The sequence below is a fragment of the Engystomops pustulosus genome, chromosome 4 (assembly GCF_040894005.1).
Source record: "Engystomops pustulosus chromosome 4, aEngPut4.maternal, whole genome shotgun sequence".
NCBI lineage: Eukaryota > Metazoa > Chordata > Amphibia > Anura > Leptodactylidae > Engystomops > Engystomops pustulosus.
The window spans coordinates 217,382,404-217,397,353 of record NC_092414.1 but is presented as its reverse complement, the minus strand read 5'-3'; the positions used below and the strand labels follow the sequence as shown (position 1 = coordinate 217,397,353).

General features: G+C 48.4%; 1 protein-coding gene across 4 annotated transcripts; it reads left to right on the top strand.

Annotated features, from left to right (window-relative positions):
- The first annotated feature begins 1,226 nt into the window (after positions 1-1,226).
- On the top strand, positions 1,227-14,549 carry GLTPD2 (glycolipid transfer protein domain containing 2). 4 transcript variants are annotated; one of them, XM_072149981.1, is made up of 4 exons: positions 1,227-1,439; positions 6,493-6,578; positions 11,196-11,380; positions 12,436-14,549. In XM_072149981.1, the coding sequence occupies exons 1-4, from the start codon at positions 1,334-1,336 to the stop codon at positions 12,959-12,961; spliced, it is 903 nt and encodes a 300-aa protein (XP_072006082.1). In that variant the 5' UTR covers positions 1,227-1,333; the 3' UTR covers positions 12,962-14,549. The 4 variants fall into 4 exon arrangements, with proteins under 4 accessions (XP_072006082.1, XP_072006083.1, XP_072006080.1 ...); XM_072149982.1 differs by having other exon boundaries at positions 1,228-1,439; positions 6,496-6,578; XM_072149979.1 differs by having other exon boundaries at positions 1,228-1,439; positions 6,496-6,578; positions 11,193-11,380.
- The last annotated feature ends 401 nt before the right edge of the window (positions 14,550-14,950 follow it).

The following is a 14,950-nucleotide window of genomic DNA, read 5'->3' as shown; positions in this document are numbered from 1 at the left end:
CAGCGTGTCCCTGCCCTGTCCCCCCAAGTGTCAGCGTGTCCCTGTCCTGTCCCCCCCAAGTGTCAGTCTGTCCCTGCCCTATCTCCCCAAGTGTCAACGTGTCCCTGTCCTGTCCCCCCAAGTGTCAGCGTGTCCCTGCCCTGTCCCCCCAAGTGTCAGCGTGTCCCTGTCCTGTCCCCCCCAAGTGTCAGTCTGTCCCTGCCCTATCTCCCCAAGTGTCAGCGTGTCCCTGTCCTGTCCCCCCAAGTGTCAGCGTGTCCCTGTCCTGTCCCCCCAAGTGTCAGCGTGTCCCTGTCCTGTCCCCCCAAGTGTCAGCGTGTCCCTGTCCTGTCCCCCCAAGTGTCAGCGTGTCCCTGTCCTGTCCCCCCAAGTGTCAGCGTGTCCCCGTCCTGTCCCCCCAAGTGTCAGCGTGTCCCTGTCCTGTCCCCCAAGTGTCAGCGTGTCCCTGTCCTGTCCCCCAAGTGTCAGCGTGTCCCTGTCCTGTCCCCCAAGTGTCAGCGTGTCCCTGTCCTGTCCCCCAAGTGTCAGCGTGTCCCTGTCCTGTCCCCCAGGTGTCAGCGTGTCCCTGTCCTGTCCCCCAAGTGTCAGTGTGTCCCTGTCCTGTCCCCCAAGTGTCAGCGTGTCCCTGTCCTGTCCCCCCAAGTGTCAGCGTGTCCCTGTCCTGTCCGCCCAAGTGTCAGCGTGTCCCTGTCCTGTCCCCCAAAGTGTCAGCGTGTCCCTGTCCTGTCCCCCAAGTGTCAGCATGTCCCTGTCCTGTCCCCCAAGTGTCAGCGTGTCCCTGTCCTGTCCCCCCGAGTGTCAGCGTGTCCCTGTCCTGTCCCCCCAAGTGTCGGCATGTCCCTGTCCTGTCCCCCAAGTGTCAGCGCGTCCCTGTCTTGTCCCCCAAGTGTCAGCGTGTCCCTGTCCTGTCCCCCCAAGTGTCAGCGTGTCCCTGTACTGTCCCCCCAAGTGTCAGCGTGTCCCTGTCTTGTCCCCCAAGTGTCAGCGTGTCCCTGTACTGTCCCCCCAAGTGTCAGCGTCTCCCTTTCCTCTCCCCCAAGTGTCATTGTATCACTTTTCTGTCCCCCAGGAGGCAGTGAGTCCCTGTCTCTGTGTCAGTTCCAGGATGAGTCACTGCTGGTGACAAAGGTCTCTTCCTGGGTTCGGAGCTCTGCGCCATCATGTTGTCCTTAGATCTGTCCTGTCACCGATGCTCCTGTGTGATCTGATAGAAGGGGTAAAGGTTCATCTCTTATCAGTGTCACTAGGATTAGGAAACTGTGTACTGACTGCAGCAGAATCCGGACCCTCCCGACCAGGGCAGCATGGACGCTCCACTGCTCCATAGGTGACCATGTCCTGTGCCGCCTCCACGGACATGAGCTGCCGCAGAATCCTCCGCCTGCTCATCCCGCTGGCATTGATATTCCTGTTTCTTTACCTGAGCACCACAAAGCTTCGTGAGTATCCGAGCAGCCAGATGTATCACTGTGAATGTCTTCTGCCAGACCTCAGACCTACCATGGACTGGATCTCTGACCAGGATGAGGCGTTAGATACCACCATGACCTATCCCATATTAACTTTTTTAGTAAGGCGAGGTTTCCCTGGTCCTTCAAAAAACCCGACCTCAAATGTCATCCATGGTCCCTTTAACCTGGTGGTTCATAGCTGGTTATTTTCTTGAAGACCCTTTAGGGTCTGATGACTTTGCGATACAGTTCTCCATAGATGGGTCACTCATTCGAGGCAGGAATTGTGGATAGGGCTCTTGGGCAGGTTGGTTTCTGCTCTTCCGTAGAGGTCACACTTTTTGAGGCTCAGATCTTGGTTGACAATGTTTTCAAGATGTTCTTCAGGTTTGTTAAGGTTTCACAATTTGACATCAAATGTCAATTATAATGTGATGGATGACAGAGATGTCAGAGATTGTACGGGATGGAGACAGGCCTGTTTCTTCCAGCAGGTGAGGCGGGCACCGGTCCTGGGCACCATCCGGTGGAGGAAATTGGGAGGAGGAAACAGCCGCACACTGCCCCCAATGCATAAAGATAATAAATTCAGTACTCACCTTCCAGCGCTCCCCACGGCTCCTCTTCTCCCCTTTTCTTCAGTTGGAGCATAGACAGAGCCAAATCCCTGTCCTCTGCCTGTATACACACTATGGCGCAGCGCCTCATGACATCAGAGTGTGCGCGTGGCAGAGTGCAAGGACCCAGTGAGCACTGAGTTTATTATTTTAAGTGCTAGGGGCAGTGTGTTGAGGAATACATAATATACAGATGGAGGAACTATGCTGGATACTTATATACGGAGGGAGGCACTATGCTGGATACCTATATACAGGGGGAAGCACTATGCTGGATACCTATGCTGGATACCTATATACAGGGGGAAGCACTATGCTGGATACTTATATAAGGAGGGAGGCACTATGCTGGATACCTATATACAGGGGGAAGCACTATGCTGGATACCTATATACAGGGGGAAGCACTATGCTGGATACTTATATATGGAGGGAGGCACTATGCTGGATATTTATATATGGAGGGAGGCACTATGCTGGATACTTATATATGGAGGGAGGCACTATGCTGGATACCTATATACAGGGGGAAGCACTATGCTGGATACCTATATACAGGGGGAAGCACTATGCTGGATACTTATATACGGAGGGAGACACTATGCTGGATACCTATATACAGGGGGAAGCACTATGCTGGATACCTATATACAGGGGGAAGCACTATGCTGGATACTTATATACGGAGGGAAGCACTATGCTGGATACTTATATATGGAGGGAGGCACTATGCTGGATACTTATATACGGAGGGAGGCACTATGCTGGATACTTATATACGGAGGGAAGCACTATGCTGGATACTTATATATGGAGGGAGGCACTATGCTGGATACTTATATACGGAGGGAAGCACTATGCTGGATACCTATGCTGGATACCTATATACAGGGGGGAAGCACTATGCTGGATACCTATATACAGGGGGAAGCACTATGCTGGATACCTATATACGGAGGGAAGCACTATGCTGGATACTTATATACGGAGGGAAGCACTATGCTGGATACTTATATATGGAGGGAGGCACTATGCTGGATACCTATATACAGGGGGAAGCACTATGCTGGATACCTATGCTGGATACCTCGATACAGATTGCGGGTGCACCCGTGTCCTCCTGTGTGGCGCGGCTCCCCGCTCGTGGTCCGGCTCTGGTCCCGGTCTTACTCGACCTGGCTCCCGCTCCCGTCCAGGACTAGGCCCATGCGCTTCCCCGATCTCTAGGGTGCGCACGCTGCAATACTTTGGGATTTTTAGGGCCAGCGTCCTCTTAATTGGCGCTGGCTAATCCGGCTTGCCCTTATAATCCAGCACCTTCCTCCACTCTCTGCTGGATCTTCAAGTCATTTTACTGAAGAGAAAGCTGTGTGGCGTTCCTGTGTACCTGTGGCGGTCCTGTATCCCAGTGGCCTTCCCGAGGTCCTGCCTTCCCGAGGTCCTGCCTTCCCGAGGTCCTGCCTTCCCGAGGTCCTGCCTTACCAAAGACCTGCCTTCCCTGTGTCCGCTTTCCTGCTTCCCTACCTTGGCTGCCACCATGGACCTAGTTGCACCTGTGGAAAGACCTGGTGTCACCCCCTTTGGTGAAGACCAGGGGTCACTTAGATTCTGGTCCTGGGTTGAAACTAGTACCATCATCACTAGTACCATCATCTTCCCAGAGGCCGCTCCAGAGTATCCGGCCTTTCCCGAGGCCACTCCGGTGTGCCAAGAGCCGCTCCAAGACTCGCTCCAGCCTGCGGCTTCCCAAGAGTCACTCCGGCCTCCGCAGCTTCCCAGCACTGCTCCGGCCTCCCTCGAGTCGTACCAACTGCTGCAGCTTCCCAGCACTGCTCCGGCCTCCCTCGAGTCGTACCGACTGCTGCAGCTTCCCAGCGATGCTCCCGCCTCCCTAGAGTCACTCTGACCATCGCAGCTTCCCAGCGCTGCTCTAGCTTCCAAAGGGCCAACCCAGCCTCCGCAGCTTCCCAGCGCTGTTCCAAACTCCCAAGGGCCACTCCAGCTTGTGGCTTCCCAAGTGCCACTCCAGTTTTTGGCTTCCCAAGGACCACTCCAGCCTCCGGCCAAAAGACGTTCCAGATGTCCTCAAGATGTCCTCAGCTTGTTTCATGCCAGGTCCAAGCACCACATTGGGGTTTGTCCTGTCTTCGCTGTTCCTGCTCTCCTCCTCAGGTGTCCCATCACCAAGAAGAATTGGAGGAAGCAGAAAAAGAAGAAGAGGAGGCTGAAGAAGAAGACCTCCTGTGTCGTGCGGCTCCGTTGCCCCAGACCTGCACTCCCCACTCCTGGTTTCCAGACACCTCCGTGTTTCCCGTGTTCCTGTGGTATTCTCGTGGTCCTGTGTCCCTGTTGCGGTCCTGCACTCCTGTGGCGGTCCTGCCTTCCCGAGGTTCTGCCATCCCGAGGTCCTGCCATCCCGAGGTCCTGCCATCCCGAGGTCCTGCCTTTCCGAGGTCCTGCCTTCCCGAGGTCCTGCCTTCCCGAGGTCCTGCCTTCCCGAGGTCCTGCCTTCCCGAGGTCCTGCCTTCTCTGTGTCCGGTTTCCTGCTTCTCTACCATGGCTGCCACTGCGGGCCTAGTCGCACCCGTGGAACGACGCTGCCGCAGCAAGACCATCCCGCTTTGTGACGGGCTCTGGCAAAGACCCGGGGCCACTTAGATTCTGGTCCCAGGTTGCGGCTAGTACCATCATCTCCCGCAGTGGTCCAGGGAGTCCACAGACTCTAGCCCCAAGAGACTCTCCCACACCCCCCCTGTGTGACAATACCTATATACTGGGGGCAGTATATAGTACTGGATACCTATATACTGGGGGCAGTGTGCTGAATTTCTATATCCTGGAAGGGCAGTGTGCTGGATACCTATAGACTGGGAGCAGTGTACAGGGGGCCTATATAATTGAGAGGCAGTGTGCTGGATATCTATATCCTGGAGGGGCAGTGTGCGGAATACCTATATACTGGGGGGCAGTGTGCGGGATACCTATATAGTGGGGGGCAGTGTGTTGGTTACCTATATACTGGGGGGGAAGAGTGCAGAATACCTATATACTGGGGGGCAGTGTGTTGGTTACCTATATACTGGAGGGGAAGAGTGTGGAATACCTATATACTGGGGGGCAGTGTGCGGGATACCTATATAGTGGGGGGCAGTGTGTTGGTTACCTATATACTGGAGGGGCAGAGTGTGGAATACCTATATACTGGGAGGCAGTGTGTTGGTTACCTATATACTGGAGGGGAAGAGTGTGGAATACCTATATACTGGGGGGGGGAGTGTGCGGGATACCTATATAGTGGTGGAGCAGTGTGCTAGATATGTATATGCTGGAGAGGCAATGTTCTGGCTACCCTTTATACTGGGGAGCAGTGTGATGGTTACCTATATACTGGGGGTCAGTGTGCGGGATACCTATATAGTGGGGGAGCAGTGTGCTGGATATGTATATGCTGGAGAGTCAATGTTCTGGCTACCCGTTATACTGGGGAGCAGTGTGATGGTTACCTATATACTGGAGGGTAAGAGTGCAGAATACCTATATACTGGGGGGCAGTGTGCTGGTTACCTTTATACTGGAGGGGCAGAGTGTGGAATACCTATATACTGGGGGGCAGTGTGTTGGTTACTTATATACTGGAGGGGCAGAGTGTGGAATACCTATATACTGGGGGGCAGTGTGTTGGTTACCTATATACTGGAGGGGAAGAGTGTGGAATACCTATATACTGGGGGGGGGGAGTGTGCGGGATACCTATATAGTGGGGGCAGTGTGCTGGATATGTATATGCTGGAGAGGCAATGTTCTGGCTACCCTTTATACTGGGAAGCAGTGTGATGGTTACCTATATACTGGGGCGGCAGTGCTGGCTCTCTATATACTGTGGGGAGCAGTTTGCTGGTTACCTATATATTGGGGTGGCAGTGCTGGCTCCCTATATACTGGGGGGGGGAGCAGTTTGCTGGTTACCTATATACTGGGGGGGGAGCAGTTTGCTGGTTACCTATATACTGGGGAGAGGGCAGTTTGCTGGTTACCTTCTTGGTTCTAGTGCTGTACTGATGTATTGGTCTCCATGCTGGTGCTGTATCTATGTACTAAGCTTTGTAAATCACTATTATAATAATTCATAACAGACACATTGTGATATTGTTATATAATGTGACACAGGGCATTTTAATTAGAGGGGAGCACTGTATATGTTACAATGAATGTGGGGGGAGCGACCCCTAAGATTGTGACTCCAGGAGGAACCTTCTAGATGGAGGTGAAGTGGATTCTCTACGAGCAGAACCTCAGGGGGTTCTGTGAGGTCCAGCGCTACATTACATACAAATGTTGTGAATTATCCTGCACATTATATATTGTGTTACCTATATATTATATAACGGGAGAGACTGACTACAAGATCTTCCCCTGATCCACAGCAGATCCTCCGCTCCGAGAATGTGTGAGAGATGGAAAACCCTGCGTCCAGGAGGAGAGCGAGGTCATCCCCAAACCGGAGGAGAATGTAAGGATATAGAGCATGCCGCTATAACCTGGGGATCTCCTGTATATAATGATATATGTACAGCCGGTATAACCTGGGGATCTCCTGTATATAATGATATATGTACAGCCGGTATAACCTGGGGATCTCCTGTATATAATGATATATGTACAGCCGGTATAACCTGGGGATCTCCTGTATATAATGATATATGTACAGCCGGTATAACCTGGGGATCTCCTGTATATAATGATATATGTACAGCCGCTATAACCTGGGGATCTCCTGTATATAATGATATATGTACAGCCGGTATAACCTGGGGATCTCCTGTATATAATGATATATGTACAGCCGGTATAACCTGGGGATCTCCTGTATATAATGATATATGTACAGCCGGTATAACCTGGGGATCTCCTGTATATAATGATATATGTACAGCTGGTATAACCTGGGGATCTCCTGTACATAATGATAGATGTACAGCCGGTATAACCTGGGGATCTCCTGTATATAATGATATATGTACAGCCGCTATAACCTGGGGATCTCCTGTATATAATGATATATGTACAGCCAGTATAACCTGGGTATCTCCTGTATATAATGATATATGTACAGCCGGTATAACCTGGGGATCTCCTGTATATAATGATATATGTACAGCCGGTATAACCTGGGGATTTCCTGTATATAATGATATATGTACAGCCGGTATAACCTGGGGGTCTCCTGTATATAATGATATATGTACAGCCGGTATAACCTGGGGATCTCCTGTATATAATGATATATGTACAGCCGGTATAACCTGGGGATCTCCTGTATATAATGATATATGTACAGCCGCTATAACCTGGGGATCTCCTGTATATAATGATATATGTACAGCCGGTATAACCTGGGGATCTCCTGTATATAGTGATATATGTACAGCCGGTATAACCTGGGGATCTCCTGTATATAATGATATATGTACAGCCGGTATAACCTGGGGATCTCCTGTATATAATGATATATGTACAGCCGGTATAACCTGGGGATCTCCTGTATATAATGATATATGTACAGCCGGTATAACCTGGGGATCTCCTGTATATAATGATATATGTACAGCCGGTATAACCTGGGGATCTCCTGTATATAATGATATATGTACAGCCGGTATAACCTGGGGATCCCCTGTATATAATGATATATGTACAGCCGGTATAACCTGGGGGTCTCCTGTATATAATGATATATGTACAGCCGCTATAACCTGGGGATCTCCTGTATATAATGATATATGTACAGCCGGTATAACCTGGGGATCTCCTGTATATAATGATATATGTACAGCCGGTATAACCTGGGGATCTCCTGTATATAATGATATATGTACAGCTGGTATAACCTGGGGATCTCCTGTATATAATGATATATGTACAGCCGGTATAACCTGGGGATCTCCTGTATATAATGATATATGTACAGCCGGTATAACCTGGGGATCTCCTGTATATAATGATATATGTACAGCCGGTATAACCTGGGGATCTCCTGTATATAATGATATATGTACAGCCGGTATAACCCGGGGATCTCCTGTATATAATGATATATGTACAGCCGGTATAACCCGGGGATCTCCTGTATATAATGATATATGTACAGCCGGTATAACCCGGGGATCTCCTGTATATAATGATATATGTACAGCCGGTATAACCCGGGGATCTCCTGTATATAATGATATATGTACAGCCGGTATAACCCGGGGATCTCCTGTATATAATGATATATGTACAGCCGGTATAACCCGGGGATCTCCTGTATATAATGATACATGTACAGCCGGTATAACCCGGGGATCTCCTGTATATAATGATATATGTACAGCCGGTATAACCTGGGGATCTCCTGTATATAATGATATATGTACAGCCGGTATAACCTGGGGATCTCCTGTATATAATGATATATGTACAGCCGGTATAACCTGGGGATCCCCTGTATATAATGATATATGTACAGCCGGTATAACCTGGGGATCTCCTGTATATAATGATATATGTACAGCCGGTATAACCTGGGGATCTCCTGTATATAATGATATATGTACAGCTGGTATAACCTGGGGATCTCCTGTATATAATGATATATGTACAGCCGGTATAACCTGGGGATCTCCTGTATATAATGATATATGTACAGCCGGTATAACCTGGGGATCTCCTGTATATAATGATATATGTACAGCCGGTATAACCTGGGGATCTCCTGTATATAATGATATATGTACAGCCGGTATAACCCGGGGATCTCCTGTATATAATGATATATGTACAGCCGGTATAACCCGGGGATCTCCTGTATATAATGATATATGTACAGCCGGTATAACCCGGGGATCTCCTGTATATAATGATATATGTACAGCCGGTATAACCCGGGGATCTCCTGTATATAATGATATATGTACAGCCGGTATAACCCGGGGATCTCCTGTATATAATGATATATGTACAGCCGGTATAACCCGGGGATCTCCTGTATATAATGATACATGTACAGCCGGTATAACCCGGGGATCTCCTGTATATAATGATATATGTACAGCCGGTATAACCTGGGGATCTCCTGTATATAATGATATATGTACAGCCGGTATAACCTGGGGATCTCCTGTATATAATGATATATGTACAGCCGGTATAACCTGGGGATCCCCTGTATATAATGATATATGTACAGCCGGTATAACCTGGGGATCTCCTGTATATAATGATATATGTACAGCCGGTATAACCCGGGGATCTCCTGTATATAATGATATATGTACAGCCGGTATAACCCGGGGATCTCCTGTATATAATGATATATGTACAGCCGGTATAACCCGGGGATCTCCTGTATATAATGATATATGTACAGCCGGTATAACCCGGGGATCTCCTGTATATAATGATATATGTACAGCCGGTATAACCCGGGGATCTCCTGTATATAATGATATATGTACAGCCGGTATAACCTGGGGATCTCCTGTATATAATGATATATGTACAGCCGGTATAACCTGGGGATCTCCTGTATATAATGATATATGTACAGCCGGTATAACCTGGGGATCTCCTGTATATAATGATATATGTACAGCCGGTATAACCTGGGGATCTCCTGTATATAATGATATATGTACAGCCGGTATAACCTGGGGATCCCCTGTATATAATGATATATGTACAGCCGCTATAACCTGGGGATCCCCTGTATATAATGATATATGTACAGCCGGTATAACCTGGGGATCTCCTGTATATAATGATATATGTACAGCCGGTATAACCTGGGGATCTCCTGTATATAATGATATATGTACAGCCGGTATAACCTGGGGATCTCCTGTATATAATGATATATGTACAGCCGGTATAACCTGGGGATCTCCTGTATATAATGATATATGTACAGCCGGTATAACCTGGGGGTCTCCTGTATATAATGATATATGTACAGCCGGTATAACCTGGGGATCTCCTGTATATAATGATATATGTACAGCCGGTATAACCTGGGGATCTCCTGTATATAATGATATATGTACAGCCGGTATAACCTGGGGATCTCCTGTATATAATGATATATGTACAGCCGCTATAACCTGGGGATCTCCTGTATATAATGATATATGTACAGCCGGTATAACCTGGGGATCTCCTGTATATAATGATATATGTATAACCTGGGGATCTCCTGTATATAATGATATATGTACAGCCGGTATAACCTGGGGATAACAGGTTATCATAACAGGTACATAACAGGCTGTACATAACAGGTTATGTACAGCCGGTATAACCTGGGGATCTCCTGTATATAATGATATATGTACAGCGGGTATAACCTGGGGATCCCCTGTATATAATGATATATGTACAGCCGGTATAACCTGGGGATCTCCTGTATATAATGATATATGTACAGCCGGTATAACCTGGGGATCTCCCGTATATAATGATATATGTACAGCCGGTATAACCTGGGGATCTCCCGTATATAATGATATATGTACAGCCGGTATAACCTGGGCATCTCCTGTATATAATGATATATGTACAGCCGGTATAACCTGGGGATCTCCTGTATATAATGATATATGTACAGCCGGTATAACCTGGGGATCTCCTGTATATAATGATATATGTACAGCCGGTATAACCTGGGGATCTCCTGTATATAATGATATATGTACAGCCTGTATAACCTGGGGATCTCCTGTATATAATGATATATGTACAGCTGGTATAACCTGGGGATCTCCTGTATATAATGATATATGTACAGCCGGTATAACCTGGGGATCTCCTGTATATAATGATATATGTACAGCCGGTATAACCTGGGGATCTCCTGTATATAATGATATATGTACAGCCGGTATAACCTGGGGATCTCCTGTATATAATGATATATGTACAGCCGGTATAACCTGGGGATCTCCTGTATATAATGATATATGTACAGCTGGTATAACCTGGGGATCTCCTGTATATAATGATATATGTACAGCCGCTATAACCTGGGTATTTTTTTTTGTTATAAAAAGATGTATGTGCTACTCTTTTCATTGTATCCTCTCTCTCTTAGCAGGTAGGTGACCTCAGTTCTCTGCAGGGAGATGACACCTACCTCCAAGTGGTTGAGAGTTCGCTTAAAAACTGTAAAGGGAAGAATTTTCAAATCGGAAAAATGCTGCAGTCCTTTCACTCCTGTGTGACTGAGGACCAAGAGATATTACTGGAACATTACTTGGAAGCCTGGAGGGAGCTGATAAAGTGAGTTTAATCTACACTTTATTCTCTTAAGGAATAGAAAGGCTTTGAGGTCTGTATGCCCCTCCCCCTGCAGGGTGATACAGACAGAAGGAGGAGCTATAAGTCTGCCCCTCCTCCTGTGTGGTGATAAAGAGAGAAGGAGGAGCTATAAGTCTGCCCCTCCTCCTGTGTGGTGATAAAGAGAGAAGGAGGAGCTAATAGTCTGCCCCTCCCCCTGCCAGGTGATACAGACAAAAGGAAGAGCTACATACAAGTCTGCCCCTCCCCCTGTAGGGTGATACAGACAGAAGGAGGAGCTATGAGTCTGACACTCCCCCTGTAGTCTGACCCTCCCCCTGTAGACAGAAAAATGAGCAATAACTCTGCCCAGCCCCTTGCAGGGTGATACAGACAGAGGGAGGAGCTATGACTCTGCCCAACCCCCTTCAGGGTTATACATAGATACGGAGGAGCTATGAGTCTGCCCCTCCTCCTGCTGGGTGATACAGACAGAAAGAGGAGCTATGCGCCTGACTCTCCTCCTGTAGGGTGATATAGACTGAAGGAGGAACTTTGACTCTGCCCCTCCTACTGCAGGGTGATATAGATAGAAGGAGGAGCTATGATTCTGCCCCTCCTCCTGCAGGGTGATACAGACAGAAGGAGGAGCTATGAGTCTGCCCCTCCTCCTGCTGGGTGATACAGACAGAAAGAGGAGCTATGCGCCTGACTCTCCTCCTGTAGGGTGATATAGACTGAAGGAGGAACTTTGACTCTGCCCCTCCTACTGCAGGGTGATATAGATAGAAGGAGGAGCTATGTTTCTGCCCCTCCTCCTGCAGGGTGATCCGCCTTCTGTGTATAACTATGAGACTGCCCTCCTCCTGCAGGGTGATAGAGACAGAAGGAGGAGCTATGATTCAGCCCCTCCATCTACACACAGAAGGAGGAGCTATGATTCAGCCCCTCCTCTTGCAGGGTGATACACACAGAAGGAGTTGCTATGAGTCTGCCCCTCCTCCCCTCGGGTGATACATGTAGTGGTTTGGGGTGTAAAGTCTACTTTTCTCTTTCAGGTTCATGGACTCTATGGGCACAGTCTTCACCTTCATCTCCAGTGAAACCAAAACCAAAATTAACATCCTGGAGAATTACCGAAACGGAGAAAACGGGAGGAGCTACCGGACCATAAGGTCCATGATGAAATACGAGCTGGAGAACCATGTGGTCAACTTCAAAGAACTTCCTTCCAACAGGGTCCCCTCGGGGTGTCGGACGTTGTTACGCATGCACCGCGCCTTGAAGTGGTTGGAGGTCTTCCTCTACAATGTGGGCACCAGTCCTGGTCAGGACAAGACCTCGGAGATGTGTGCGGAGGCCTACCACAAGACCTTGTCCCACTATCACAGCTGGTTCATCCGGCAGGTGGCGGAGGTGGCCTTCTTGGCTTTGCCTCCTCTAGAGGAGATGTACAAGGTGGTTTGTGTCCGGACCCACGAGGAGGCCAGGGTGGTCCTCCTGACCACTGTGGAAGCCATTGTGAAGGTCTACAACATCACCCAAGAACTCTACACCGTCAACCACATGCTGGACCTGCCGTGAGGGTGGACCTTGAGGAGAAGCTTTGTATGGTCCACGTCTTCTATGAAATGGACAATGACGTGGTTATGGACTTTGCACTTTGTGGATCTCAAAGGTTGTATAGGCAACACAAGACGTGAAGAAGACCAAGATGGTCATCCAACATGCGGGGTCGGCTTTCACATAGTGTATACTAAGATGGTGGGTGGTTTTCCCTCAAAGACGGTAGGAGATATTGTCCCTGGAGAGATCTCAGATGTGTATGATGCTGTTAGTAGCAGCAGAGCTGTGGAATATGGATTTAGATTCCTGGATTGTAGCTTCTCCAAATGCATGTCCTCACACTGCTGTGCTCTTCGCTCTCTGTGTTGAACAGCTCCACAGCTGCTCCTTCTTGAGTGACTGCTGTACTATGCAACCAGAAGCCGAATCTAACTTTTACTCAGAGCAGAGGGAAGGGATTGTCTAGATGCTTAGATCTTACACAACAGCAATGTATAAATTACAGTCCTGAAAATATAAATCCATATTTCACATTCCTGCATCTTCTCACCACATACGAGACATGATGATTACACAGCCCTCCATGGACAACACCTAACACTGGCTATATAGAGCACAGAACACAGCAGTGTGAGGATGGGCCCCCATTTCACTTGTAGAAGCTACAATCCTGGAATGTACATCCATATGTCAAAGTCCTGCTGCTACTAATAGCATAGACAAAGGAAGAATTATACTTCTATCTAGGGGAATATATAACACTGGATGCAGAGAGCACAGCAGTGTGAGGATGGGCCCCCAGTGAGCTCGCAGAAGTTACAATTCTGGAATATAGATCCATATTTCACAGTCCTGCCACTACTAACAACATACTCAAAGGTATGATCACACTTCTCAGCAGGGACAGTATATAACATTGTCTGTAGAGAGCACAGCAGTGTGGAAACCTGCCCCCAGTCAGCTTACAGAAGCTACAATCCTGGAATACACATCCATATTTCACAGTCCTGCTGCTACTAACAACACACACACAAAGGTCTGATTACACATCTTTTCAGGGACAATACCTAATACTGTCTGCCGAGAGCACAGAACCCAGCAGTGTGAGGATACCCCTCCCCCCAGTGCACTTGCAGAAGCTACAATCCTGGAATAGCAATCCATATTTCACAGTCCTGCTGCTACTAACAAGATACACAATGGTATGATTACACATGTTTTCAGGGACAATGCCTAACACTGTCTACAGAGACCACAGAACACAGCAGTGTGAGGACACGCTCCAATACAGTTGCAGAAGCTTTAATCCTGCAATATAATCAACATCACACATATGTCTGATCGCAGTGATAAGGACGGGGAGGATACACCATGCAGGCTGCAGGCTACATGGTCACATGTGTGGAGCGAGGGGAGCTTGGTGGTTACACTCCTAGGAGGTAACAGTCTCTGGAACAACATAAAGCTGAACAGTCTGGCTGATCACAGGGAGCAATAGCCTAACTGTCCGGGGCCTAGAGGTATGAATATCCTACAGAAGCACAGAGTATTTCAGCACAGCTATGTGTGTCCATCGGTTTCATATAAATAAAGCTGAATGAAGACATTTTCTCTTTCACTTTTACCATTATCAGGTTCTCCGCTTGCATTCAGTGAATGGAAACCATTTGTAGATGTAGAGTAACGGACCGGCTGACACAGCTGAGTGTTTGGTGCAATGTATCAGTGGAAGTGATTGTGCACTCTGGATAATAATGATCACCTCCCTGCTCCTCCATGCGCGGGCAGCGGGTGACATGGCGCCCCAGGGTGGCAGCAGAGGGCAGTGGTCCCATCATGTCCTGCGCTCGCCCTGTTTACTCTCTATTTATATCCAGGGCTTATACCGGCAGCGTTATCCCAGGAGCCCTGACGCTGCGAAACTGGATCATCCGCAGAACTCCGGGCACATGCCAGTCAGCAGCTACCAGGCGGCACAGGACACCAGCGCAGGGCTAGACACTAGTC